The 26,494-nt window shown below is 41.3% G+C and overlaps 1 protein-coding gene across 4 annotated transcripts in view; it reads left to right on the forward strand.

The window, feature by feature from the left end:
• THSD7B (thrombospondin type 1 domain containing 7B) overlaps window positions 1–26,494 on the forward strand; it is a 308,761-nt gene that overhangs the window by 275,934 nt on the left and 6,333 nt on the right. For all 4 annotated transcript variants that reach the window (XM_032693776.1, XM_032693779.1, XM_032693778.1 and 1 more), the window contains 9 exons: window positions 8,778–8,919; window positions 10,290–10,405; window positions 11,490–11,607; window positions 17,908–18,053; window positions 23,137–23,296; window positions 23,637–23,810; window positions 23,889–23,984; window positions 25,052–25,134; window positions 26,112–26,304. In XM_032693776.1, the coding sequence (XP_032549667.1) occupies window positions 8,778–8,919; window positions 10,290–10,405; window positions 11,490–11,607; window positions 17,908–18,053; window positions 23,137–23,296; window positions 23,637–23,810; window positions 23,889–23,984; window positions 25,052–25,134; window positions 26,112–26,304 (1,228 nt within the window). The remainder of the gene's footprint in view (window positions 1–8,777; window positions 8,920–10,289; window positions 10,406–11,489; window positions 11,608–17,907; window positions 18,054–23,136; window positions 23,297–23,636; window positions 23,811–23,888; window positions 23,985–25,051; window positions 25,135–26,111; window positions 26,305–26,494) is intronic.

Here is a 26,494-nt window from a genome sequence, read left to right on the forward strand (position 1 = left end):
CTGTCAATGATGCACGACTGCCATAACAATTTACTGGTGAACTGTGGTGGTGACACTTCTCTGGACAGGTCTTAGTCCTGAGGGAAAAACAGCTCTCCCCTCCCAGCAGACACTATTTCTGTCCAACGTCTCCTCCTCCTCAAAACCTAGAGGGAAGATTTGAGACAACAGCAGCAGAAGGGCATGGCAGCAAGGTGCCTGAACAATTTATCATGTCATGAAACTTGGTGAATTATGCAGGGATTCAAGCCACTGCCAAGTGCTCTGTGTTTTCCTAAGTGTGCAAGATGGAAAGAAGCTACAAATTTTGTATTGTGAAACCTCTCTGGCCTCAAAGCATGTGATTTCAAACCTATTGTTTCTCCCTGATGGGTGTTGAAATAGGTGCCGGGTTTAATCTCACAGGGTTTTTTTAACAGACTTACTTGATGTATTTAAGTGACAAACATATATTCATTGCCCCTGTGTTAACAGGGCCATTATTGAAAGTCTGAGTGGTTATTGGACAGGTATTTATACTACTGCTGACACAGGTAATTTCCTTCCATAATATTTTGTGTAGCGTATCAATATACTCGGTAAGAACATGTCAAATAAAATCTTGTGTTTCATTTCCTGCGTTCACCTCCTCCTGAGCAGCATAGCTTTGATGAAGTATAACGCTCTTGCAACCCATACAAATGCTTGGATACCTTTCAAAGTCCCACTGTGGTTGGGCTGTTTCTTTGCCATTGACTTTTTCAGACATAGATTTTCCTCATTTTCGCACGCAGTGAACTAATGCAGAGATCCTTGAGGCCATTGGGTGTATTTCAGGTGCCTTGGTGACAGATCAAGCAGAAGAACTGCTTGAAGGTTTAAGCACCCTGGTATCCTTAAGACACCTAGAATTTTTGCCTGGAGGCTCCTTTTTGCCAGTGGTGAAGCCTCCGTAGCCCACAGAAGCAGGAAAGGGAAGCCCAGAGCTCGTGGGCTGCACTCCATCAGGCAGCACAGCTCTTGGCAGGCACAGGGCCTCATGCCACAGTCCCTGTGTCTCCTTGTGCATCCTTTTGCCACGGTGGATGTTAATTCATAATTGTGAGGGCATCTGCATGCCAATGCAATTAACTGAACAATATGTTTTCACAAGCTGTTCTGCAATGCTTTGTTGTGAAACCAAGATGACTGTGTGCCGACGGAGCATGTGTTTCAATAGTGCTGTCCAGATACGAGGCAATAAACAGCTTGAAGTTTTATGGGCAGATAAAACCCTCCCTTTGATGAGTTTACAGCAGTGCTGTCTCCCTTTTACAGCTACTCCGGCTGTTTGTGTTTGGTTTTAAGAGAGAACCACACAACACGGTCCCTCCCAGGCTGCACATGCTCAGCATCTCCAAGGCAAGCGCTGGGCTTTGCTGTCAGTGCAGAGTGACTGTGCTGTGCCAGTGGTGTGTCTTTGGTATGTGTGGGGCCAGAGGTGTGCTGGGGCAGGGATTGAGGGAATGATGGTGGCCAGGAGGGAGGGACTGACAGCACTAGGTGATTAATGGAACCCTCATCTCCTGAGCCACCACTAGGAAAGGTCGTCACTGAGAACGGCCATGAGCCAGTGGACATGGGCAATGGAGTTACAGAGCCAGTGGAGCCTATGGAGGATCCCATTCCATCTGTAAGGCAAGAGCTACCTGTGGTCAGCTGAGTAGCTCCACTTGTTGCAAGTGAGAGCTTGGATCTGGACCATGCATGGAGAACTACAAATAGACACTCCAATACATACAGACACCCAAATATAGGAGTCTGTACCTGCAGCTACATCTTATGTTAAGTCTTTTGGTCAGACCTATTGGGCCTCCAGTCTTCCTTCACGTGTCTTCCCACAGAGCTCAAACTACATGCCAGTAAGGTTGTATGCACAGAACCTCTTGCTCATTAGGGCTGTCTATTTAATTGCATATTATACCATAGCTGGTATAATTATGCATGGTTTCTGATTCATGCCAAACTTGGAGGAAATGCCTGTCTTCTGAGGATGTATAAAATGCTTTTTGAATATTCAACAAAAACATGTTTTCTAAGTATGACTCCTTTCTCTTCCCCAACTAGTCCAAAAAATTTGAGAGATCACGTCATATTGCAATGATAAAGCAAAACTGTAAATCCTGGCTGCTCTTTTTCAAGTGCATTTGCATTTCATACCAAAATAGTTGGCACTTTTCTAGTCATACCGCTCTCATGAGGCAGCTGCCAAAGACCATTCCAGGACATCTTCCTCTAGCTCTGGTCGTGTTTGGCTTGCTGGAGATAAAGAGGATTTATGCAACTTGACAAATTCTAGTTTGTAAGAAATGAACAATCACAATTTCAGCCTCATGTTTGCCTGAGGAGTTCTTTGATTTGAGATATTTACCGAAGATCTTGCTCAGGTGAGAATTCTTTTCCAGCCGCTTTGGTGTTCCGCTCATGTTTTATAGTGTTGATAATAAATTCATCCTGATAGCAGAATAACTAACTCTTATCAGCTGAATATAAAAAAGCCTTTTAGATTATCCGTTGTACCTTTTGTCAATATGTCATTGTACTCTGGATACTTTCTAGGGTATTACTCGGTTTTTATCTTGTAGCAATATTCTTCCCATGTGAATTTTCCACTTTCAGGATGGTAAATGATCTTGAATCATGTTGAAATCAATGAGTCATAAAGGTGGTGACTGCTTTGTCAATGGAAAGTATTTTCTTCAATACTTTTTTGTCTAAAACATTGTATTTGCTCTACCTTTTTCTGGTGCATTTCCCCTCTACTTTTAAATATTTGTGTTCTTTTATAATTTCAGATGCTCCCACAATTCTTTTATGTGTATTTTTCAACTGAATTGCAATTTTCACATCTTGATCATGGTGCTATTTAACACTGCTACATAAAGGTAAATGTTAATATTTCATCTAATGGCTGTGACCCAGAAATGCAGCTGAAATACAATACCTCAAGGTTTGAGGTGTTTGTCTCTGTACTGGACTCAAACTCTGAGGTTTTGTCTCTGTACTGGATTCAAGAAACTCATAGTTACTGATTTGAAGCTTCCCTATTATTTTCACTATCTCTATTGCGAGAAGTAAATTCAAAACTGTTTTCCCTCTTGTTGAAGACTGGTTTTTGGCTCATAAAGCTTTCTTCTTTGTCACTAGGTAACGTCCATGTAACTTAAATATCAAGCCTTTAAAGCCATTTAAAATAACAATTTGAAGCTTGCTGGTTAAAAAAAAAATCATAGGCAAATTAGGTCGACTTGCATTTTGCTTCAGAGATTTCATATTTGTTCCAGGGACAATAGCGTGTTCAGTCAGACACCATCACTTGATTGCTCAAAGACCCAGCTAAACAATCTGGAAACTGAAATCCTATCATCTCTGTTACATATTCAGTGATGGAATAACACACACTTCCTGCGGCGTCTCGACTTTGTATTCATCTGACTTGGAAATGTAATTAATTGACTTCAATTGAATTCATCAAAGCATTCTTAAAAAGAGTTAATATGCGAGTGGTGCTACAAGTCCCTGAAATAATTACCTCAAATCTATTTTGTTAGCTCTCTGTTGGGTGGATGGCTGTCGCAGCCCCCATTGCGGATCGGAGTGGCCTCCTTGCTTGCCTCAGCTGTTGGCATTTCTAGCAGCTAATTCCAAGAGCTCTGAAATTAGTTAATTATAGGAGGTTGCATGTCTAGTGAGTGAGAACAGCTGTCTCCATTTCAGCAAGCATTTTCCTCTTGGATCAATAGTGATGTACCACGCTCAGGACTTGCCACAATTGAGTTATTATTCCCTCAAATCTGCGGGGGGGGGGAGTGTGATATTGCCACAACTGATTGGATTAGAAGTGTCACCAAGCAATGCAGCCAGCTCTCAGGCTTGCAGTGGCTTTCATCGTGGATGCAAGTCGGAGTGGCTACAGTTTGGAAATGCCAGCTGGAAGGGAAATTGTGGCCTCGGGTAGACACTGGGGCTCTGCACGTGTGTTACTGAAGTCTTCATCACAGCTGGTACCTGTGCACAGAATCACAGAATGGGCAAGGTTGGAAGGGACCACTGGAGGTCATCTAGTCCAACTCTCTGCTCCAGCAGGATTCCCTTGAGCACATTACTCAGTACTGTATCCAGACGGCTTTTGAGTATCTCCAGAGGACACTCACCAACCTCTCTGGGTTTGGCACGTAAGTTTGGCAGAGCACTTGCAGTGTGGAGGCTGAACTGAAGAGTGAGGCTTGCACAGTTGTGTTTCTAGCCCAGGAGATAATTTATTCAGGTTAAGCATGAGAATTATGCTGGTCCAAGGCTTTTTGGAAGAACATGTACTGCTCCTTAGCATAACTGTCGCTTGGATTTTTTTGTATAGCTTTCCAAAAAGTTGGTAACTGCTGTGTTTTTTTATATTTGTTGTTTTATTTTTATTCATCTTCATTAGCAATCATTCTTTAAAAAGCAGTGGTTCTGTGTGGAGGCAGGTAAAGTTTCAGAACCTAGGTCTGTCTGAAAAAGAAAATTTATGTAAATGTATTCTCATTTCAAAAGATTGCTTGTGTTATTGTGAATGGCTTGTTAAATTGTTACAAAACATCCACACTGGCATGAACAATATAATGGTTCATTGCTCTGTTAAAAATAGTCAAATACTGTTGATGCCTTGCACATGCCTTATTTTGAGATTGTATGTTTCTTTATGAATAGCCTGTTAAAAATAATGCAGCCAGCTATTTATAGCTCAGGATGCATTATACAAGCTGCTTGATAAATTAAACAGCTTAAAGGGCCCTCTAATGGGTTACAGCCTTTGTGCTGTACAATTATGATGTTTATGAAAGCCTAGATCAATGGACAGCTTTTAAAATCCATCACAAAGAAGGTCTAGTGGTGTATACTAATGTGTGATGTTTTAACAGCTCTTGCACTGGAACTTAGCATTCATAACCTTGCAGGTTTATTTTATTTAATACCCTTCTTTTCCAGAACAAACTTTCAGTGCTTTATCTGTTCCGTTATTGCCTGGAGTGAAGGCTGGGTACATCCTTTGTGTATGGTTTTGTCGCTCACTTTTTATTTTGGCTTAAAATAGTGACAGGTGCTCATGGTGAAAAACTGGGATTGGCTAGAAGAAATATTAAAAAATGCAGTAGTCAATAATGCCAGGAATTCCTGCACAGAATCAAGATGATGGCTGTTATAATTTCTAAATGGTCCTTTGAGAAAAACTCTGCTTTATTCCTGTCTTAACATTTTATGTGCCTCTCATTGCTTCAAAATATTTGTTTCTGTAGTGGTTTATATAATCTGGCCTATAGGTTCCTGGCTCTAGCTCAACATTTTCATACTTCATGGAAAAGAATAATGGAAATGGTGAGATTTAATTCTATAAAGTAGGCTGGGACAGTGTAGTCGTACCCATAAAGAAACTTACTGTGTCTGTGTATGACATCCTACTGCTGTAGGCTGTTAATGTGCCACTTGAGATAGGTCCCCATTATTATTGCCATCCAGAAATTAATTGCATTCCTATCACCAATTCTAGAGTATGCATATGCCAGAATTACTCAACTCGTTGTCATTAAGAAGGAATCTGGACAAACAACATATTCTGTAAAACTTAACAGGCAAACTGATCTGGCACTTAACTCTGAGGGAGCATGGAGTTCTCCAGGGCTCTGGCCTTCTACCTCTGTGCATCACAGCTACCTTTATTTCATAGTACTTGTTTCCTCTCCTGTATTTATGACCAGTTAGTACTCCTATTCATTGTCTTTTTTTGATCCATAAATCTTTATTTCTAGTCTAAATGGTGTTGTTGCCTGCCTATTTTCCTCTTTCCTTGTGCTTCCACTGTAGAAATATTGGCTAATGCTGAGCACAAACCAGTTGTGATAGCCTTATGGGAGGTAATGGTTGACTTAATGTAAAATATAATTAAAAAAGCTTCATCTGTCATCAGTGAAAGCAGTAGTTGCTAATAGAGCAGTAGGAAGTAAAATAATGTCTTTGGAAGTATAGCATCCACTCAGTGGGAAGAGAGGAGTTGTAAATGAAGATACTCAGTAAAGCATTGTTGAATCACAGTGGGTTTTATTTATTTTTAAAACCCCCAAAATTGTAGGTTCATATGTGCATTGAATTAGAATCTTGGATTCCTAGGGCAGATCAAGTCTTGATCCGTATATCTGAATGGCACCTTCACTATTTTGTATGGAAGATTATTTGAATAGTCAGATTTGTTCTGCCATTTTCTTCATTTGTGAGAATATTCAGAATCAACACCTTCTGTTTTCTTGCCCAAATCTTAATTAATTCTGTGATAATTTCTTACTTTAAGTACTCAAGGAATATTTCTTTCATTTGCTGCCTTTTCTATGAATTACTACCTACCATTCCTGTCCTACCTCCTGAACATGTAAATTGCCATTGATGGTGTTTGGTTTTGCTCTCAGAACCCAGTAAGATCCAAATTCAGGACTAGATGTGCACCCTTGGTAGTGATGGCAGTGGTGACAATGGTGACATAATATCTTCCTCCTGCTGTGTAGATTACACACATCCCTTCATTATTGCTTGTTAATACCCTCAGCATCTCCCCAGTGGAATCAATCTCTCTTCTTTAACTTTCACTGTTCACATCCCCTGATGACTCTGAGTCTGCCAAGCCTTTTCTCAACCTTTGCCTTGTTGTAAACACTTGATTTTTTTCCAGCCTGGGTTTTTGGAGGGGTCCTGCAGGAGTTGTGCACCCAAGCCCATTGAGATTCCAGGGTAGCTGGATATTCAGCTTCCTCTCTTGCTCCTTTGAAAATCCCAGCTTTCATCTTTTTTTTTTTTGCAAGTCATTCCTTCCTGCTGCTTACTCAGTTCCATGTGTATTTGGCTCAGTTTTTTACATAGTTAACTTGAAAGAGTAAGGCCAGAAAATCAATTATAAAACTAATTTGACTTCTCAATTGACGTTAAGAGAAATTCGACAAATAATATTACAGGATATTAGTTATACTTTGCCGACTTTGAATTTTTGCATGTTTCCCGTGTACTCAGCTTGATTAAATGAATGCTTTTCCTACAGAGATTCCTTATTATTCCAAACTGGTAAAAGTGAGGAGCTTATCACATCAGCTCTGGCTTCTGAACACTGTGGCTCATCAGCGCAGTGAGAATTCAGGCTTCAGAGCGGCAGTAAACCAGTTGTTTGTTTGGCAAACACCAGATAGATTTTGACCTGCAGACTGATCTGCTGCCCACCAGGAGGATATCTGAGAGGGAAAACAGTCCTGCCAGCCAGGAAATCTGAGGGGCTCTATGACAGCACTGGGCTGCATCAATGCCCTGTAATCGAGCACAATGGGGGGCATGCTACACAGGGGAAAAATATTATTTTATTAAAAGAGTTTACTTATCTACAAATGATGCATATTTTCTGTCTGCGGGTTCTCATTTTGAAGGGAGCAAAGGCAGGTATTTCTGAGTTGGCACAGGCAACTTCTATCACAGCATCCATTGATTTTTTTTTTCCCTTTGGTAGCATAATTCAGAGAAACATTAATTAGGAGTAGCCACTGAGATACCCGCTTTGATTTTTTTCTTACTCATTTTGGTTTATTGGCAAATCATTTAAGTTATTAGTGTTAGTTGTGAGGATGAACAATCGGATTAGTTGAGAAAAAGGTAGTAAACTATTGGTAAACACTTAGCATATGTTTAATTTTCAGATAATTAGAAGCAATCGGGTATTTTAGCTGACCATGGGTATTCAAATAAGATTACCAGTTTGAAATGATTTGACAAGATGTGTGTCAGCAACAAGAATATAATAGAATTTCTTTCACATAATGTAAGCATAAGGAAAACAGGCCCTGGCAATGTATTTTAAGACCTAACCAAACTTTTTTCCTATTTTTCCTGATATTTCTTCTGTTCATTTATGCTGTGATCTGTGCAACTAATCCAGGTTTACAGCAGTCTGAGAATTAATTTATGCTGCAAGGCCATTACATTTCCCTTTAATATTCACAATACAGGAATTATCCACACTTTCACCCGTGCAGGGTTCAGTGTTTGCAGGCAGTTTGTTGCATGATAATAAGCCCATGGTTTTAAGCTGTTAGTTATTTTTTGTAATTAAAGTACTCTATAGAAAAATCATGTTTTAAATCCCCAAGCATTTATGAAAATGTATTTCTAAATGCATTGTTTGGGTTTTTTTCCCTGCTGTTCCTGAACAAGCTGAATGAGAAACTGTTAGGAATTAAATAGGTCATCTTGTCCAATAAATGGCTGTGAATACCTTTAATAGGGATTTATTTCCATTAGATTTCCTGGGACCATGTCCACGCACTCATTCGTGCTGTACTATAAACAGCCCCATGCCATACTAAGAGAGTGAGGTTTGAGTACTATGTTATTTTACTAGAGGTCTTGGAAAGAGGTACAAAGTAGGGCACAGCAAAATGGCACAATATTTATCCTATTGTCCCCACTGATCCTAAAAACATGGAAACAAAGGATACAAAACCCATGGAGATAAGTAGTATAAGAATGCCTAAAATAGCCAAATCGGGGTTGATAAAATATGACCTTTAGTAATATTGGGTTCCTAACATTAAACTGCATTTCTTTCTCTTCATATGCTTTTAAGTGTTGTTGGAACAGGAGTGGGATTTTGTCATACCTCGATGTGGCTTTGGAGCTGCATGTAACAACCCTGGGCTGTTGGTGTCTGTATGATTTACTGGGGTCTCTGTACTGTCCATCCCTTTTGCATACAGGTGTGTGATCCCAGCATTATGCAAACCCGAACTCGACAAGTGCTGAGATCTTCTGTCAGTTCAAAGCCCTGCCCTGAAGATTCGCAAATGAAGCCATGCATTCTTAACCAAAATTGTTTCCAATATCAGTACAACCTTACAGGTAGGTGCAACTTTCAAATATACCCTTACTTTGTGTTTTTAGTTATATTTACTTGTGGCATTGGTTAAAGCCTTGACTTTAAAAGAGCTACGTGTAGACATCATTGGTTTCAGTAAAGTTAATTACATACCTACATTTTTACAGGTTACTGGACAAATGCCCAATTTTTGTATTTAAATTGTCATTACAGGTACCCTGGAAGTAAAGCATATTAAATGAGATTTTCAGTGTGTTATCAACAGAATTGATTAAACCAATAGTACCAACAGAAGTCTCTGCTTTGAGGGCAATATGGGTTATATGGGTGGGCATAGGATATTCAGAGCAAAATGCATTATTTAGGACCTTAGAAGCAATTGGATCTGCTGCATACAAACTAACGAAACAAAACAAAACAGGAAAAATTCCTTTTGTTTTGACCAGCTCAAATAAATGAGAAAGGCATAGAGAGGAGAGATTAAGAGAAGTTTGGGGCTGGTGGGAAGGGAGAACAAAGCAAGATAAAATATCTGAATATAAACTCAGCCTGTTTGTAATAAAAGCCCTAGAAACACAGGCAGCAGGACGATGCCTTTTTTATCATCACATTTCAGAAATGCAGAACATTTATGTGTTCATGTTTATCAGAGGTAGAAGACACAAAGTAATAGGTTTTCTTCTCATCCTTCTTATTTATTGGTGGTGTATGGAAATTTTAGTGGCTTGTGCTGGGCTTTTTGTTTATTTTAAATGATGTTTTAAAGCTTATTTCAGTTTAGTTGTATTCTGATCAACATAATTTCAGACACGTAATAAGATATTAATTTTCTTCTGCTAGAAATACTGTTTTTATTTCATGAGTGTTAGAGTTTAGTTTTAAGTAATGGCTTGCTTTGCCTGGAGACAAAAACAGGTTAAACCAGAGTTTCCCTTCAGAAATTTCCCCAGTTAAATTTTGCTTCAGACAATACAGTCTTGTAAGTGTGCCAACTGGATTGAACTGATACCCTTTATCAACGTTCCACATGTGCGCTCGGATGTACCAGTTTCGTAAGGGAATACGATATCAGAGTGCAAAGTGAGTGGTATCTCCTCTGAGACTTGCCTGGTTTTAAGAACAACATCCTTTTGTGAGGATTGTTCTTTGTTTTGGGATGCCCTGATCTGGGGAAGTGCTGCCTTAGGTAAAGCCACTTGTTCAAGGCTTCAAAGCCAGGCTGGACGGGACTTTGAGAAACCTGGTCTAGTGGAAAGTGTGTCTGCCCGCAGCAGGGGGATGGAACGAGATGACCTTTAAGGTCCCTTCCAACCCAAACTATTCTGTGATCCGTGATTCTGTGTTGAGTGAAAAGGTGACCTGCAGCAGTGCACCCTTTGCTTTGTGTCTGCAGGCTGGAGCGGGTGCCAGCTGGGTGCCAATGCCTCGTGTGGACATGGGGAGCGGCGCCGACTCCTGAGCTGCCAGCGCAGTGATGGAGCCACCGTCAGCATGCAGCTCTGCCAGAGGGTGAGGAGGGCTGGGAAACATCCAGAGGCTCACTGTGCTTCCAGAAAGCTGGTATTGCCTTCTGATCCACACCAAGACATCGTCCATAAATGGTGGAAAAGTTGTGTTCATTGCTGGGGGCGCAGCTGCTGGGTGCTTTGGGGGACAGAGGCATCTGTGGGGTGTTGGAGTGGGTGGTGTCACCCCTTGACTTGAATGCATGTGGCATGGCTACCAACCCTGCACTATTCCAGTGGCTTCAAGGAAGTTGGTGACTAGGGAGATTGTGTCCTACTATGAGAGGTTTGGGGTTGTCCTTTTGGAATAAGACCCAAAGACTGAGGGGTGCTGTCCTAGTTTAACCCCAGTCAGCAGTCAAGCCCCAAACAGCCACTTTCTCACTCCCCGACAGCGAGATCAGGGAGAGGATGGAAGGGTACAAGCTGGAGAACTTGTGGGTTGAGATAAAGACAGTTTAATAGGAAAAGCAAAAGCTGCACACCTAAGCAAAGTAAAACAGAATTAATTCACTACTTCCCATGGACAGGGAGGTGTTCCTCTAGGACAGCAAGGCTCCATCACTATGGTTACTTGGGAGGACAAACACCATCACTCCAAATATCCCCCTTTCTTCCTTCTTTCCCCCAGCTTTATATACTGAGCATGTTATCATATGGTATGGAATATCCCTTTGGTCAGCTGGGGTGACCTGTCCTGGCTTTGTCTCCTCCCAGCCTCCCACTGCACCGCCAGCCCCAGCGTGACAGTATGAAAATCAGACAAGGCCTTTGTTCCATGTGAGCCCTGCTCAGCAATAACAAAAACATCTCTATTATCATCGCTGTATTCTGCACAAATCCAAAATGCAGCCCTATACCAGCCACTGGGAAGAAAATTAACTCTACCCCAGCCAAATTCAGCAGAATTCAGCATGTTGAAACGCTTCAACACTGAAATTGTTTTCACCCGTTGCACCCTTGGGAAAGCTCCCCCATGTTGGTGTCCTGCTAGAGTCACTGCCAGTTTTTGTTTGGGTGCTTGGCTGTGGCAGGAGGTGGCTGGGGCCTGGGGAAGCTGATGCCTGTGTTTCCTTGTCACCTCACAGCTCCGCCTGGAGAAGCCCGTGCAGACGAGCAGCCGGTGCGTGGTGGGGTGCGCGGTGGACTGCCAGCTCTCCCCATGGTCGGCCTGGTCCCAGTGCTCCCACACGTGTGGCTCTGGTGGTGAGTCCCTGCCTGTCTTCCTCCCCCCCACATCTCAGCAACGCAGCACAAAAAGTACCCCCAACCCTGGGTGGGCTCAGACAATCCTTGAGCAGGAGTGCAGAGCTCAGGGATAGCCCCAAATCACACTGAATTTGTTAGAGGTGATCTTGGACACTCTCAGGGTCCTGAGGTCTTGGGTGTTTTGAACAAAGCAGGCTATTTCCAAAGTACTCTAAAGTGAAAAATGCAACTTAGGAAGCAAGAAGTCAGATGCCCAGAGGATTATTTATTAATTAATTCAAACTCTCAGAATTCAGTCATAGCAAACATTAACCCCTAAGACAGGGAGTATGTAAAGCTACCAAAGAGCTGGGGAGTGTTACAGTAATCTTGAGAGATAAATAAGTAAATGGGAACCCTCTGGTGAAGTAACTTTTAGTCACATAATTGGATCCCATTGAAGAAAATACACAAAAGCTATTTGTCATCATTTAATATATGCCTCTGTCTCCATCCTGTATCCACAGGTCCCTTAATACTTGTGTGACCCCAGTAACTTCAGCAAGATTTTCTGTAGCCAGTAATGCTCACCAGCATACAAAAAGTGAAAGGATTAGGACCTTTTTCAACTTATAGGATGTAAAAAACCCTTTGAGTATTGACATGAGGAAATGCATTGAAGGTTTTATTCAAAGTAAGCTTGAGACATTATTTCCCAGGCTTCTGATGTACAGCTAATGGTCTTTAAGATTCAAGAGCCATAATGTATATTTGAATCAAATTCACTTAAGGTCAAAAAGAAAAAAGCTCTTAACTTCCATAAAGTGATTCCTTCAGATGGATTCTGGAGATCAAAGCATGTTACAGAAAAAGCTTAATATTTGGATTAGTGCTGTTCTTCCTTTGCTGAGCTTTTAGCCTGTTTGTGAAGTAGTGCTTTCTTAACAGAAATGAATAATTCATGGACAGTGTTTTAACAACACCACACTGGGAGTACTATTAATTCCAAATTTTATTATTTCTTCAACATCCATTTTGGAGTGTTAATGCTCATGTTGCTGAATAAACTTAAATTAATTTTTTGAGTGTTCAATCACTTGCTAAATTAAACAAAGTATAGTGCAAAAGCAGGTTGTAACTTTTTTATGATTTTTAACACACTCAAGGAGCTAAAACTCTATATAATGCCTGAAGGCTTTTTCATCCTGAGCTCTTATATTGCATAGTTTGAAAAAGGATGTGCTTGAGTGAAGATAGGTCTTGTATTGTGTCCCTGATCCTGAAATGATTGTGCCAATTCTAAAGACTGGTTAAAGAGGTGATGGCTGCCAATGCATGCAAGGAGTTACTTCATGTCCTGAATCAGAGGAAAGCTGGAAACATCATTCCCTGCCAAAGCAGACCTTCCAGCCAGTGTCCTCAAGTGTCCTGGCTGCAGGTGCCAAACTGCACTAAGGCTACTTGAACCACACAGTCAAGCCCAAGCTCAGCTCAGTTTATGGGTCATCTCCTGGTCTTCAAAGATCATGACTCTGTTATATTGCTGGCTAGAGAGCTGTCTTGTATAGGCTATAGGCAGGTACTATTCCTGTAGTTTTACATGGATTTTAAAGCTGGAGATACTGTTTTGTGAACCTATGGCAGCTGAGCAGTTGGGAAAACTGTCCTAAAAACTGTATCATAAAGAAGCCAAGTTTTGCTCGTCCTTCTCTGCCATTTGAATAGCTTTGTAGGAACCCAAGAGTCTTCTGAAACTCATGCCAAAGCATCAGTGAAACAGAAGTACTTTGCATCCAAGTTATTCCAGCACATGGTTTATTTTCCTACATCCTCAGTCCTGATTTGCCTTTTGCTGCAGCAGCCCTAAGGTGTGGAGCTACCCTGATATCAAACATCCATGGTGGATGGACCTTGGCACCAGTTGTGTGGCCATGGCTTTTGTGTGGTTCCAGCAGCACAAACACCATAATTTCAGCTTCCTCACCGAGTTCCAGTTGGTTATAAATACTACTTGATGATGGCATTAACAGAGAAGACATTAATTATGCACTTATCTGTACGTGGTGCTTCACACATGAATACAGTGAGAGTTTCCTACCGAAAAGTTCATGGACAGTGACACCTTTGAAGTCATCATGAGCTTCTCACAGGCATTTATGTGAATAGGATGAAGCCTCAAATTAGACAGGAAAAAACAAAGGATGACAATAAATGAGCTGTGGGAATTAGCTGTAGTAAACACTCATACTGCTTCCCTTTGCCAGTAAGTAATTGCCCACAGCTGAAATAAAGGACTTAGATGCTTGGTATTCAGAAATAATTCACAGCAAGTTGAACACACCGTTACTGGATCTACTCAAAACAATATGTTGCTTTTCTGTGTTTTCTTGGAGAGTGTGTGAAGGGCCTGCAGAAGCACCATCAAGGACTTCAAAGAGAAACATAATTTAAATATGATTCAGGTCAAAATGTAATGTTGCTGGATTTGCGTTTTCATGTGTTTTTTTTAATGTAGCATTGTTGCTAACGTTTTTATTCTGTCCATCTCCTCCAGTAGCAGTTTGCTGTGATATATTTTAATGGATGGCCTCTTTCTCTTATGCAGGTTTTATTTTGTGGAATAGTGCATTTAAACATGAAGTGGTGCTGCTGCGCATGTGGCACTGACATCTAGTACAGTTCTGGTACACAGCAGCCAAAGGCGAATATATTGATTTTTATAAATGATGATGAGTAAAGTAGATCTCTCTTTCCTGCCTGCGCTGAGCCTACAGAGATGTGTAATGGATATTTGCCTGTTGCAGCTGTAGTTCTGGGCAGCATCTGTTCAGGATGCTGGCTAGGGCTTTAGGCTGACATTGGGTTATATGTAAGGGTCCCTCATATCAGCTGCTGTACTGCTATGAAAAGATGTATAGTACTGCCTTAATGGATGAGGCTTTCATGGCCTGAATCAAAGTTACTTGGAAGGATGTTTGGTAAAGCTGATCCCCAGTAAATTGAATTTCCTTTGTTAAGGCAAATAAATACATGAGGATGCTGAATTTTTCTATGTAAACGTTTTCCAATCCCATATGGTTTCTCCCAAGTTCTCTAACAGGAGGGCTGGATTTATAAAACCCCCTAAACCTGTGCTTTTCCACTTGCAAAGCTGACTTTATCAGATGAATTGTGGGATTTACCTGAGTTACTCTGAGGCACGTTGCTCAGTCCTCAGAGCCCAGAGGAGACATAGCGGGTTGCAGAGATGTGCATCCCAGCACCAGACTGACCTGTGGGACAGAAACGAGGGGGAACAAGGATGTGCACAACTGAAAGATTTGGTGTTTATATTCTTCCCTGGTTCATCACCAGTTTGGTAAAACATTTGTGGTGTTGCCTTCTGAAGAAGAACTTTTTGTGATGCTTTCTTGCTTGCTACTCAAACTTGGCAGGGTCTAGTCTGACAGCGGTGGGAAATGCTGCTGGAAGAGGGGCCACCAAAAGCTCTCCCTGAGCTATGGATGCTCCAGTGCCTCCTGGAGGGACTGGCAGTGGGAAGTGGATGAAAAGCTCTGTTTATTACCTTGTGACTGGACCAAACCTGACCTCCAGGGCTTATTTAAGAACTTGATCCCCAGTCTGTTCCCAGAGTTTCTTGGTAAAGCTGTGTTTTATGTGCTCTGCCCACAGTCATCAAACTGGTTACAACATGTTAGTTGTTTTGACTGGGGTGAACTGTAGCAGGAATTTTAATCAACAAGGAATGGCAAAATTTTTTGGGGGGTAAAAAAATCTCATTATTCTGATCTGAAAATATAATCCTATGTTTCTGAGACGAAATTCTGGCTGCTGACACAAAACAGAATTTTAAGAGACCAGCATCAACAAGACCAGCCTCTTTCAAAATCAAGCAAATGAAGAAATACTAATTTTCAATTTTCAGCCCACTTTCTGTCTTAATTTTTGTATCATTTAATACTGCAGAGCAGAGGAATCAGAGATGTGGCCAACACACTGGGAAATTAAAGAAAAATTCACTGGGAAATTAAAGACACAACTAAGATTGCTTCAACTTGCAGTGTTTGTATGGGAAGAAAATTAATTTCAGATGCAGTAAGATTCTCTTCTGCATAGGCAGCAAAAGATAAGGTATTTAAAAAGAAAAAGCAGGGAGTTTTTCTGCTACTTGAGTGGTAATCGAGCACCTAGATACTGTTTGTGGAGTGGAAAAAGAAATCAGAGCTTTAAGAAACTCACTGCAGTCATTGTGCAAAGAAAGGCTTCAATGAGATGTCTTTCTTCAGTGATTTATTCACAGTGTAAAAAGAAAGTGATAGACTAAATGAGTCAAGCCCCAGCTGACCATTGGGGCTATAGTGAAGTTTCAATGGTTTGGTTAACCAACTGCAAGAAACCAAAATGGAAATAAATACAGAAAGGCTGTTAATTCCTCTTAAAAGGAAAATAGTGTTCTCTATTGAATGATCTTCCCATTTACATTTTGCTAGAAACACGTTAAACAGAGTGTACGAAAGGAAATTATTTTGTTAATTAAAATAGCTTGATGAATGCTTCAGGCTTTCAAGTCCCTCCTAAGGAAATTGGATCTTTTAATCTTAGGAGGCCTCGTTTTCCATGACTCCAGGTGGGAAGGTGGTGCCTGGTGGGGCTGCAAAACTGCCTGGCCGGAGGAGCTGCATGTCCCAGGGTGTCCCCAGAACCCCACAGCCATGGGCTGCCCACCAGTCCCAAAGAGCCTTTTTCCCATGGCTCACCAGTCCTCAGCATTCAGCATTAGGAAGAATTTGGCAAATTTGGTGTCTGGCTGGAGGGGAAGGAACAGCTAATTTTGGCCTGTTGGGCCAGGGAGGCTTGCTGTGAGATTCATCAACAGCAGGCTGGGATGTTTCTCTTCCCTTGCTCTGACTCCCCAGTGAACTGCAGGAGTTTCTTTCCTTTTCTCTCAACTGGTAGAATTTTTTCCACCTTCTAATGTATCTGATTCCATGACAGCTGAATGCACAGTCATGTGGATAAGAGCTTTTATCATCACTTCTGTTACAAACTCCCCAGGTCTAGGGAATTAGAATTGAAAAAGGAAGAAGTCTTAAAATTGGTTTAAATGGGCTTAAAAATGGAATTCAATGGGTCAAAGCAAGGGAATAGCATTGTAAAGGTAAGATAGCTTGCTAAGGTATCCCATCAGTACCTTTTTCAGGTGTGTCTGCTTTTCATTTTTATTTACTAAAATGTTTTGGAAACCCTGCTCTTTAGGCGGTGCCAATGACAGTTATTAGAGATGTGCCTTACACCTGCAATATTTTTACTTAAAAAGGATGTGCATAAATAGCTGGGAGAAGGATCTGGCTGGATATTGCAGCCTCCCCGTTTTGCAGGGTGTTTGCTCCCCCTACACTCCCCTCTGCTCACAAAAGCAGCTGAAGGGCTGTGATCCCAATGGGAGAGCTCTACCACAACACCTTATCTCTTCCTTTTCTCTGGGTTAGCAATTACCACTCGCTTCTGCTTTGTTGTCTGTGTCTGCCCTTAATGCCCAGACCTTTTAGTTTTTAACTCAAATCCACACATATTGAAAGACAAGGCAGAAATTTTATGTCCAGCACAGTCTTCTGCATTCTATTGCATAAGGGCTTTTTCTTTTCCACTTTTCTTTTTAATTGGAGCCAGAATTCTAATTGAAACATTTTGAGTGAAAACATTCCTGGACATAAATGGACAGCAAAGGAGACAGAAATGGAATTGCTATAACTTTAATGAATATATTCAGTTTTATTAGTTCAAAAGTAGTAACATAATTGCTTTTTCCATTCAGTGGCTGAAGAAGTTTTCACCAGTAATAAATAGGATTTTAATGGAAATGGTAGAAGTGGTTATGGATGGTAATAGCCACTACAGTGTTTGCAGTTTTCAAATTAGGTCCACATAATTGCTCATAAAAAGAAAATTTCATTTGTTAAAAATCTCTGGAAACATATTGAATACGTGGTGGTAGAAATGCTGCTGCCATAGGAATTATTTTCTTGTCATATTTAATAATCAGGATTTAGTCAAGTATTTAAATGTGCTGCATAAACAAATGCTGTATTTGGAAAACATACAAAACCATGTTTTAAAAAGTGTGCTTGAAAATATCAGTGGCTGCATTACTTAGACTTAGCAATCGCAACCATATTATCCAGTCTTCCCAATTAATTGCTTTTTGAGCAGATTTTAGTGGTGGGAAATGAGCTGGCAATGCTGATAAATTACAAAAGCTGTCTCTCTCTCTCTCCTTCTGTCTGTCCTTCGCCGTGTGTGTGCTCTCCCCTCGCCTAGGCCAGATGGTGCGTGGGCGCTCCGTGGTCCTGCGGGCAGCGGGCGAGGGCCGGCCCTGCCCGGAGCAGCTCACCCAGCACAGGAGCTGCCCGGTGAAGCCCTGCTACAGCTGGCTCCTGGGGCCGTGGTCTCCCTGCAGAGTCCAGGTACGGCTTTCCCTGGTGCTCCCCGAGGGCTGCAGGGGCTCCCTGTGCCTGGGGTCGACCACAAAACCCATCATGACATTTCGGGATTAGTTGGGGCTGCTGTTCGCTGTCTCTGTGGCCGGTGAAGGTGCTGATAAGATCCACAGGGAAGCAGGGGAAGTTCAGGAGTGGTAAGTCTCTGCACCTCATCTTCCAGCCATCAGCAGCCCTTCATAGATAGCAATATGGGTTCAAGTACCATAAGCTTATAGAACTATTAAAAGGGATTTACGGAGTGAATGTGTTTGAGTGGGCATAGATATGATGACCTATAATTTAATTGTATAAAACAACTCTAAAAAGAAAATAGATGCACTAGATATCAAGAGAGCTTAGCCTTTTTATCTTTTTTATTTCCTTTTTTTTTAAAAGTACTGTATAGAAGGTCTTTCCCCACCTGGTCTCCGGTACAGTAGTGCAAGTTCTTTTATGAGGGGCTGGTTTCTACTTTTTCCTTACCCTGGCTATCTTTTTAATGATCTGAAAATGTCTGGATTCAGTTCTGATGTGCCGTCCCTGCACTTGGCACCTCTGCACAGCACTGGAGCCATCATTTTTTCACTGTCAGTGACTTGCACCAGGCTTGAATTGACTTTTTCTTCCCCTCTGTGCTTTTTCTTCTCTCTTTATCTGTTAGATCACATTTCCAATATTAAAACATATTAGTTGGTAACCCAGTTTAAGCAGAGGTGAATCTTTCACAGTGAGGTTTATCAGGCTGCTTAAATCTGGTTTTGCTGAAATGGAGGTGAGAGAAGTGTGGTTGAGTGGAAAAGTGCCCTGTCTGGTCCCAGGGGACAGGACCTGTGCCAGATCTATGGCTGCTTCTCCACATTATACCGTGTAAGAGATTGAGGCCAGTAATGCACATAAAGACACACATGCCTTGTGTTTTCTGCTCTGCCCCCTCCCACACTGCCAATGCCTTGAATACCTATATGGTTTCTAAGTGTGGTAGACAGACATGTAGTGAATATGTGAGTGGCACAGTAGATACCCAGAATTTTCCCACATTTTCACACATGAAATCTGGAGCATGACAGTCTTTGTACAGTCCAAGATCAGAGAAACAGAAATATATTTGTATTTTCTGTAATCGACCCATTGCAACTAGTGAGGTGAATATGGTCCTTGTATATGCTGCATTCAGTATTTATTTATGTATAACATAAATAGAACAAAATGATAGTATCATCTGATAGCTAGTGTAAGCAAATCCTGTTAAACATCAGGGAACAGACCTTCAGCCATAGGAGCTAACATAGCTGATAAAAGAATTAGTAGGGAAGCTGAATTAACACCCTGGCTCTCTCCAGATAAATAACACATTGTGCAGATTAAAAGTGAGCTCATCCAGAATCCAGCTAAATTTCAGCTCAGAGCAAATAATCACAGCCTCTCCTAACCCAGATATCATCCCCACATTCAGTGAGATAGAGCCTGCTTCTCTCCTTAAATTACCACTGTGTAGCTTCTCTACCCTTTACTTTGTTTTGGAGGGGAGCCATTCTATTCATGTTCACTCTCTCTTTAATGAGGTGCTTAGGAATTAAATGTAGTTCATAAATACTGGGTGATTTATTCCTGTGCTTTACTGGAAAAGAAGCTTAAGCCTGTGTTCTAAAGAAAGCTTTTAGAAGTCCTGTTTTCAAGGATGCTTTGTGAAATAAGGTAAATGCATCCTATGGTAAGACCAAAATGCACAGTGTGAAAGTGTCTTCCTGTAATAAATAGAAACGGGACAACTAATTATAAGGCCAAAATATTTTTTCCTTGTATTATGAGATAACTGAGACTGCATTTCCTAGGTGTAGAAGGACTATTTTATGTTAATTTGATTTCATGTGAATAATTAGAAGTGTCTGCATGTTTAGGAATAGAGCCTGCTATATGTGTTCTGTGTCACAGTATGGAAATCATTGCGCTGGTCTCCAAGTAATTACACATGTCCCAGCCACACCTGCTGGTGGCATGGGGCATTTCTGCTTTGTTCAGAGGGATGCACAATTTGGGAACTGGGCAATACAACCAGTCTTAAAGGGTTACAGGACATTAGTCATTATCCTCCTAGAGCTGAAATGGTTTACCCTGATTAGCTTAAAAAACAATTTTAACAGTGGCTGACACTGTTGATCATTTTTTCCATTAAAGGGATATAAGTGAAGTAGCTTAGGCATTATCAAACACCACCTGGCTGACATTCCTAAGGAGACTAAAAACCTTTCCTTTCTAATGTGTTTTAAAAGCACTCCTTTAAATGTGATCACACAATGTTCCCTCATTAGAGAAGACTTTTACCTGATTAAATGCTTATCAACCTGTGAAAGCATTTGCCCAATCAACTCTTTACCTAAAATAATTGTGAACACATGAACCCCAGCAAAAGCCGAAAAGGGAAAACTTTTCTTAAAGGCACATCTGGGCAAAGCATCTCACTGGGGCTGTTATCTCCTGTCTTACTAGTGTGTTATATGTGGGTGATGTGGGAGGTTTGTGGAGATGCTGCCTTACATTAGTGTGTTGCTGAATTCCAGAGATACCTGGCTGTCAAACACAGTCCTGGTAAAAACCTTTTCCTTACTTTGCCAGTGGTGGTTGGTTCAAGGAGAGTACGAGGTGGAGGCTCCATGCAGGTGCTGGTGGAGGGGCACATATGTCCTGGCTTTATTTAGGGAATCCAGGATGGGTTCTGCATCTTCTATAGGGTCAGCATAGAAATTTTTGCAGCCAAATGAGAGAAATCCCCCCTGGAAAGCAAATTCTAATGTATTTCCTGCAAAGAGATCATAACTCAAGAGGCAAATCCTGGTTCTAGGCAAACCTCAGAGGATCACACCTTCCAAGAAAGAGCATTTACAATACAGATTTGTTCTCCTGTGTTTTAAATATCTGATGGTTTCCTTGGCAGTTCTTTGATTAGCAGCTATTCCCTGCATCCTCAGTGTGCCATTGCTGCCGCGAACTTCCTCTGGCTCCACTATTAATTATCCTCTATTAATTAGAACTTCAGATGTATAATTTTGGGGACATGAATAATTTTGAAGATGATAAGGAAGTTAAGGCAGTGCTCCTGCATTGCTTAAGACCTTTCCAAATATACCAAAAAGGTTCTCCTACTGTAAGTGACAGGGTCACATTTTATCTTTTAAGTGTGTTCAATTAAGGTCTTGAAAGAAAGCAAGCAAATGGAAGCCACTGTTAAAAAGTAAATCTTGATCTTTGGGATTGTTTGAGAGTTCACAGTTTATATTTATTTTTTATTCTAAATATTGAAATATGAATGTAGTTCCAATATTGCGTGATATAAAAATGAAGAGTGTTGCATGTGGATTTTATGAGAGGCTGTTTTACTGAAAAAATTATTGTTTTGATCTATTTATATCTCAGTATTCTTATTACTATTTATATATTGATATGTACATAAATATATATTGTTTATAGAAGAAGAAGAAGAATATTTTTGAAAACTTCTTTTGTCCTCTCCAGTCATTTAGTCACTCTTTGAGCCACTTTGAACTGGAAATGCTGCAGTTTGATTAGTGCCCATTTTCCCCCAAGAATTTTCTTCCATCGTCTTCTGTTTCCACTAGCCATTTCTAAGCACTCTAACTCAACTGACAGCTGCATGAGTTATTCACACACCATTAATCTCAGACCACAATAGAGGCTTCAGTGGTGAAACAGCGATTTAGAACAGTAAGTTACATCCTGACTAAAGTGAAACATGGTGTTAAAAACTTGGAATCTGGCTGCATGTAGTAAATCTACTTTAATCTCTAAGATGCTTTTGATTAGCAACTTCTCTAAATCCAGCTAGTTATGCTCCTATTTCCATTTCATTGTGGGTCTGCAACAGAAGGGATGGAGAGAGTGAAAAGCAGCCAGGTGTGTGCAGGAGAGCCATTCTTGAGATTCCTGCTATTGAATCTGCTGCTGGGTGAATGCACTCGGTAGGAGCCATTCTGTTCTGCAGATTAAGTCCATTATTTAAGGAGAATCCACTGCCAAGAAATCCAAAGGAGCACATCCCTCAGTTATATAAAAGCAATGTTTCTTCCTTCTTCTTGAGTTTTGTTTACTGAATTTTTTAAAGTGCCATTTCCTCAGGGCTTCAGGTGCACATTCTTAAGGCATCACGCAGGTTTAAGGCATCCACCTCAACAGCACTGGAGCTCTGTTTATCAGATGAGAAGGAAACAATTCCAGCCTCTAGAAATAGCCTCAGCACTTCAGCTCTTGCAGCATCCTCAGCCCTTGACCATGGCTTTAGCCAAACAGTATTGATTTTGCAGTAAAGGAAGTCATCTTCAGCAAGTAGTTTGGTGTATGACTAAGTATTTCAGAACTGGGCTTGATGAGCATGGAGTGGCTCAGATGGAGCCTCCTTTTGCTTGTTCAAATGGGGTTTAGTGCTGACAGGTGATGGCTGGCTTGGGTTGATGTCCTGCTGGAGTGTGTGACTCAAGTTGGGGATCTCGTGTCTGCTCCAGAAGTGGTCGCTCCCTTTAGAACATTACACTGCCAACCTAATGCACAATAACCCTGCTAGCCCAGTTAACTGTCCTGGAGGATTTTTGTTGTTGCAGGGTTTAAACCACGTAAGTGCTCTTCTTGATCTGCATCATCAAAGGAGTGTAGAGGAAATGTCCCTTCCTTATGGGCAGGTTCTGCTCTTGGCTTCTTTGGAGAAGCTGAAAATTTTTGTGTTCGTGTAACTGGGCATTAATTAAGAATCAGGAAATTCACTAGCTTGAGTAGAAGGCATGAAGGGTTGACCCCAAAGATGGTATTAATCCTTTATGGTACCCACCTCTTCCCCAGTTTGGGTTACATTTCCCGCACTTTTCTGTCTCACTCTGCCCCTGCCTCTGAGCTTCTGTAGAGATGTGTACAGAGATTTGCATAACTATTGCAGGGGATACTATTGACATTCAAAGGCCAACTTTGTATCTTTGAACACTTTTTAGTTGGAATCAAATGTGTTTCTTTTGTCATCTGCTAAAGCCAGTGATGTGTGCCTCTGTTCCCTTTTATCATTTTATAGGGTGGACAGTGTGGAGATGGATTGCAAGTCCGCAACCTCACGTGTGTAGTGCATGATGCATCTGTTTCTGCTACATCCAAACCAGTAGAAAATGCATTATGTGGTGAGCTGCCATCGAAAGACAGTGTGCTGCAGTTACCCTGCTCTGTGCCTTGCCCAGGTAAAGTCTTTGGGAAGTCATGGTGCATTCCTGCCTGTGATAGCTGTCTGAGGTGGATACGCTCCTGTAACTCTGAGTGCTTTCAGCTGTTGTAGTAAGAATTTGTGCTTCAGCAGATCAGGTAAATGCTCACTCTGCTGTTTCTAGACCACCTGAAAAAGACTTCCTTTGTTTTTTGAGAAAATGAGATTCCCTGTGAAGCAGAAAATCCGAATATTGCATACCTCTGGATGACATACCTGGGATATTTCACCGCTAAAGCGGTTGTATGCTTAGGTTGTCCTTGTCCTTCAAGGCTGATTCGTTTTGCAAACCTGTGATTTATTCTTTCAATGTGCAGGTGACTGCCACCTGACAGAGTGGTCAGAGTGGAGCTCCTGCGAGCTCACCTGCATCAATGGCAGGAGCTTTGAGACAACGGGGCGCCAGTCTCGATCCCGGGCGCTCATCGTTCAGTCTCCGGAGAACCGGGAGAACTGCGCCGGGCAAGAGGTGGAAACTCGGCCTTGCTCAGGTAGCTTGGCTTCCTCCCTTTCAAGAGTTTATTCTGAATTAGTTGCAAGGTGAAGACTAACTGATGTTGATATTACAGGAGGGAAGTGTTATGACTACTTGTGGAAAACCAGCCTTTGGCAAGACAACGTTCGCACAGTGTGGTGTCAGCGCTCGGATGGAATGAATGTCACAGGTATCTCCCCAGATTGCCTCGCAGGATTATGAATGAAATGTCTCCATCCAGACTTCTCTTTTTCTGCATCTGTTGCTCAGAGGGAGTTGGACATCCTTCCTCACTCTTCCAGAATTTCAGTTTAGATTTCTGTATAGCAAAGACAGATGGGAGCTTACCAGCCTTGCTGTCAGATCAACATCACACATATATTACGTGGGAGTATTTGGGCTAGTTATCCTTACTGTTGGGCTACTCACAAGAAGAAATAAGTGTGCACATCCTAGAGGGCTACCTGGGCTGACTTGCACAACCCTCAGTGAAACCTTCCTGTGAAGAGTATAAGAGAACATTGCACGTGTGGTAGAGACCCCACCTTCTGTACCTCTTCTTCCTTTCAACATGCAAGAGTCTCAAATCACTCAAACTGTGAGGTTCCTGCTATCACCGTGACCCTCAAATTCTGCCTGTGCAGGATGAAAAGGGAAATTCATCAGAACTTTGAAGCTCTGTGAGAGATTGACAAAGGCAGTAGGGCTTGCATATCCACAGGGTCTCTTTCAATATGCACGGGGTGAATGAGGAGAGAGTAGAAACGAAAATGCAGATGTTTTTATCTAGTTCTATTTATAATGACTGGTTAAGATAATAACAAAAATCTTATGTGCAAAGGTTGCCAAGTATTTAAGAACTCATTAACATATTTTTGTTCCTATAGAAGCACAGGCTTCCCTGAGTGAGGATGGGCAAAGGCGTTATGTGGATTATGTCTTCTTATGTAGATAAGACATTAATGAGGACACAGAAGATCTGCATCTAATTCCCCATTCTTTCCCTAACTTCCTATGTGGCCCATGGCAAATTGCTTATATCTCTATATCGCTGTTCTCCATTAACAAGATGGGTATTATAATAATTCCTTGCCCTGTTAAGGCAAATTAATTAATACAATGCCTACAGATATTATGCTAATGTGCATAATAGACTAGTATTTAACTATATAAAATAAGTAAGCAAGTACTTCTCACACTGTGGTGATCCAAGTCAAAGAACATGCCCTTGAAGGCACTCAGTATTTTCTTTTCCAGGAGGGTGTCCTCTTCGGACAAAACCCGCGGAAGTTCGGCACTGCAGCCCGGCGTGTAGAAAACCCTTCTCCTACTGCACGCAGGTAATTACTTGCTGCAGATTATGGTTAGGAAATTAGCACTGCAAAATCTAATCAATTAGCATCTGGATCCTAAATGCATTCCAGGACCTAGAAAATAGTTTAGTGTGTCCGTGGTACCACCTCGAGGAAGTTGTGGGAATTTCATCCTGAAAGGAAACCATAAACTGGCACAAATGAGTGATGGAGTGTTTATGTGGTGTTACAGGTTTGGGTTTGTTCTGTAGATGGGTTTGGGGACTCTTGGTTTAATTTTATTGGTTAAAATTTCATTGAATGCTATTATACTCTCCCATAGAAAATGGACTGTTTAAAACTTCTGTAAAAGAGGAGATAAAAGAGTCAATCACCTGTTTGGATCATAACCAAGTGTATGTATCAAGACTCTCAGACAGACATTATAAAGTAATTAGCAAAGAAAAATAATACAAAGAAGCTGTTTTAAAGTAAAATTTATAAAATGGAGTATCTATTTAGCAAACTACAGACTTCTAAAAAAGCTCTTGACCAAACTGCTTAGACTGATCCAGGACAGTGAATATTTGGCCACAAGAAAGCTTCATTTTAGATAGCCCCGTGAAATACTCGAGAGGAGATACAGGAGGAGGGTTTGGGTCTGAAGGGGGATTGTTTCTGGTTCGTCTCTTCTAATGCCCGGCAGGGTCAGTGGGAAAATTGTTACCGACGAGAGGAGTTTGCCACAGATTCCTGTTATTAAGCCTGTTGTGATGAAAATGTTTGCATGTTAGGCTTCTCCATAATTACAGACTCTTTTTCAACCAATTCCCCAAATATGTTTGGCTTTTTTGAACTGAAATGGGTTTGCAGGCACCAGTTCCTGGGTGGTTTGGTTTGCTTGGTGGTGGTGAAGTTGCACGTGCGGGTTGTACCTTGCAGTTTCTTAGTGGTTTCCCTACAGTGTGCACTGTTCTGTGAGGGGGCACTGTCTGGTTTAATGCTGAATTCCCTTTTATCTCCAGAGAGGAGTCTGCGGTTGTGAGCGAGGATATACAGAAGTAATGAGATCAAATGGTTTCCTGGATTACTGCGTGAAGGTACCAGGTTTAGAAGATAAGAAAGCCGATGTTAAGACCATTGCCGGAAAAAATAAGCCTGTCAACTCAAAAATGCATGACATTTTCAAAGGATGGTCTATTCAACCTTTTAATCCAGGTGAAAAACTTAAATATGAATGGAATAAATTGTCTTTAAAATGTTTCCGTAGAAGAAAGGTACAAGCTTTGTAGATCATAACATCAGAGATTGTGTCTGGGAGCTGCGGAGCAGCCTCCCAGTTTCCGACTTGTGTGCTGTCTTTCATGCCTTTGTGCCTATACAGAGGAATCACAATCTCTTATGTTGA

Source organism: Chiroxiphia lanceolata, chromosome 7 (genome assembly GCF_009829145.1).
Source record: "Chiroxiphia lanceolata isolate bChiLan1 chromosome 7, bChiLan1.pri, whole genome shotgun sequence".
Classification (NCBI taxonomy): domain Eukaryota; kingdom Metazoa; phylum Chordata; class Aves; order Passeriformes; family Pipridae; genus Chiroxiphia; species Chiroxiphia lanceolata.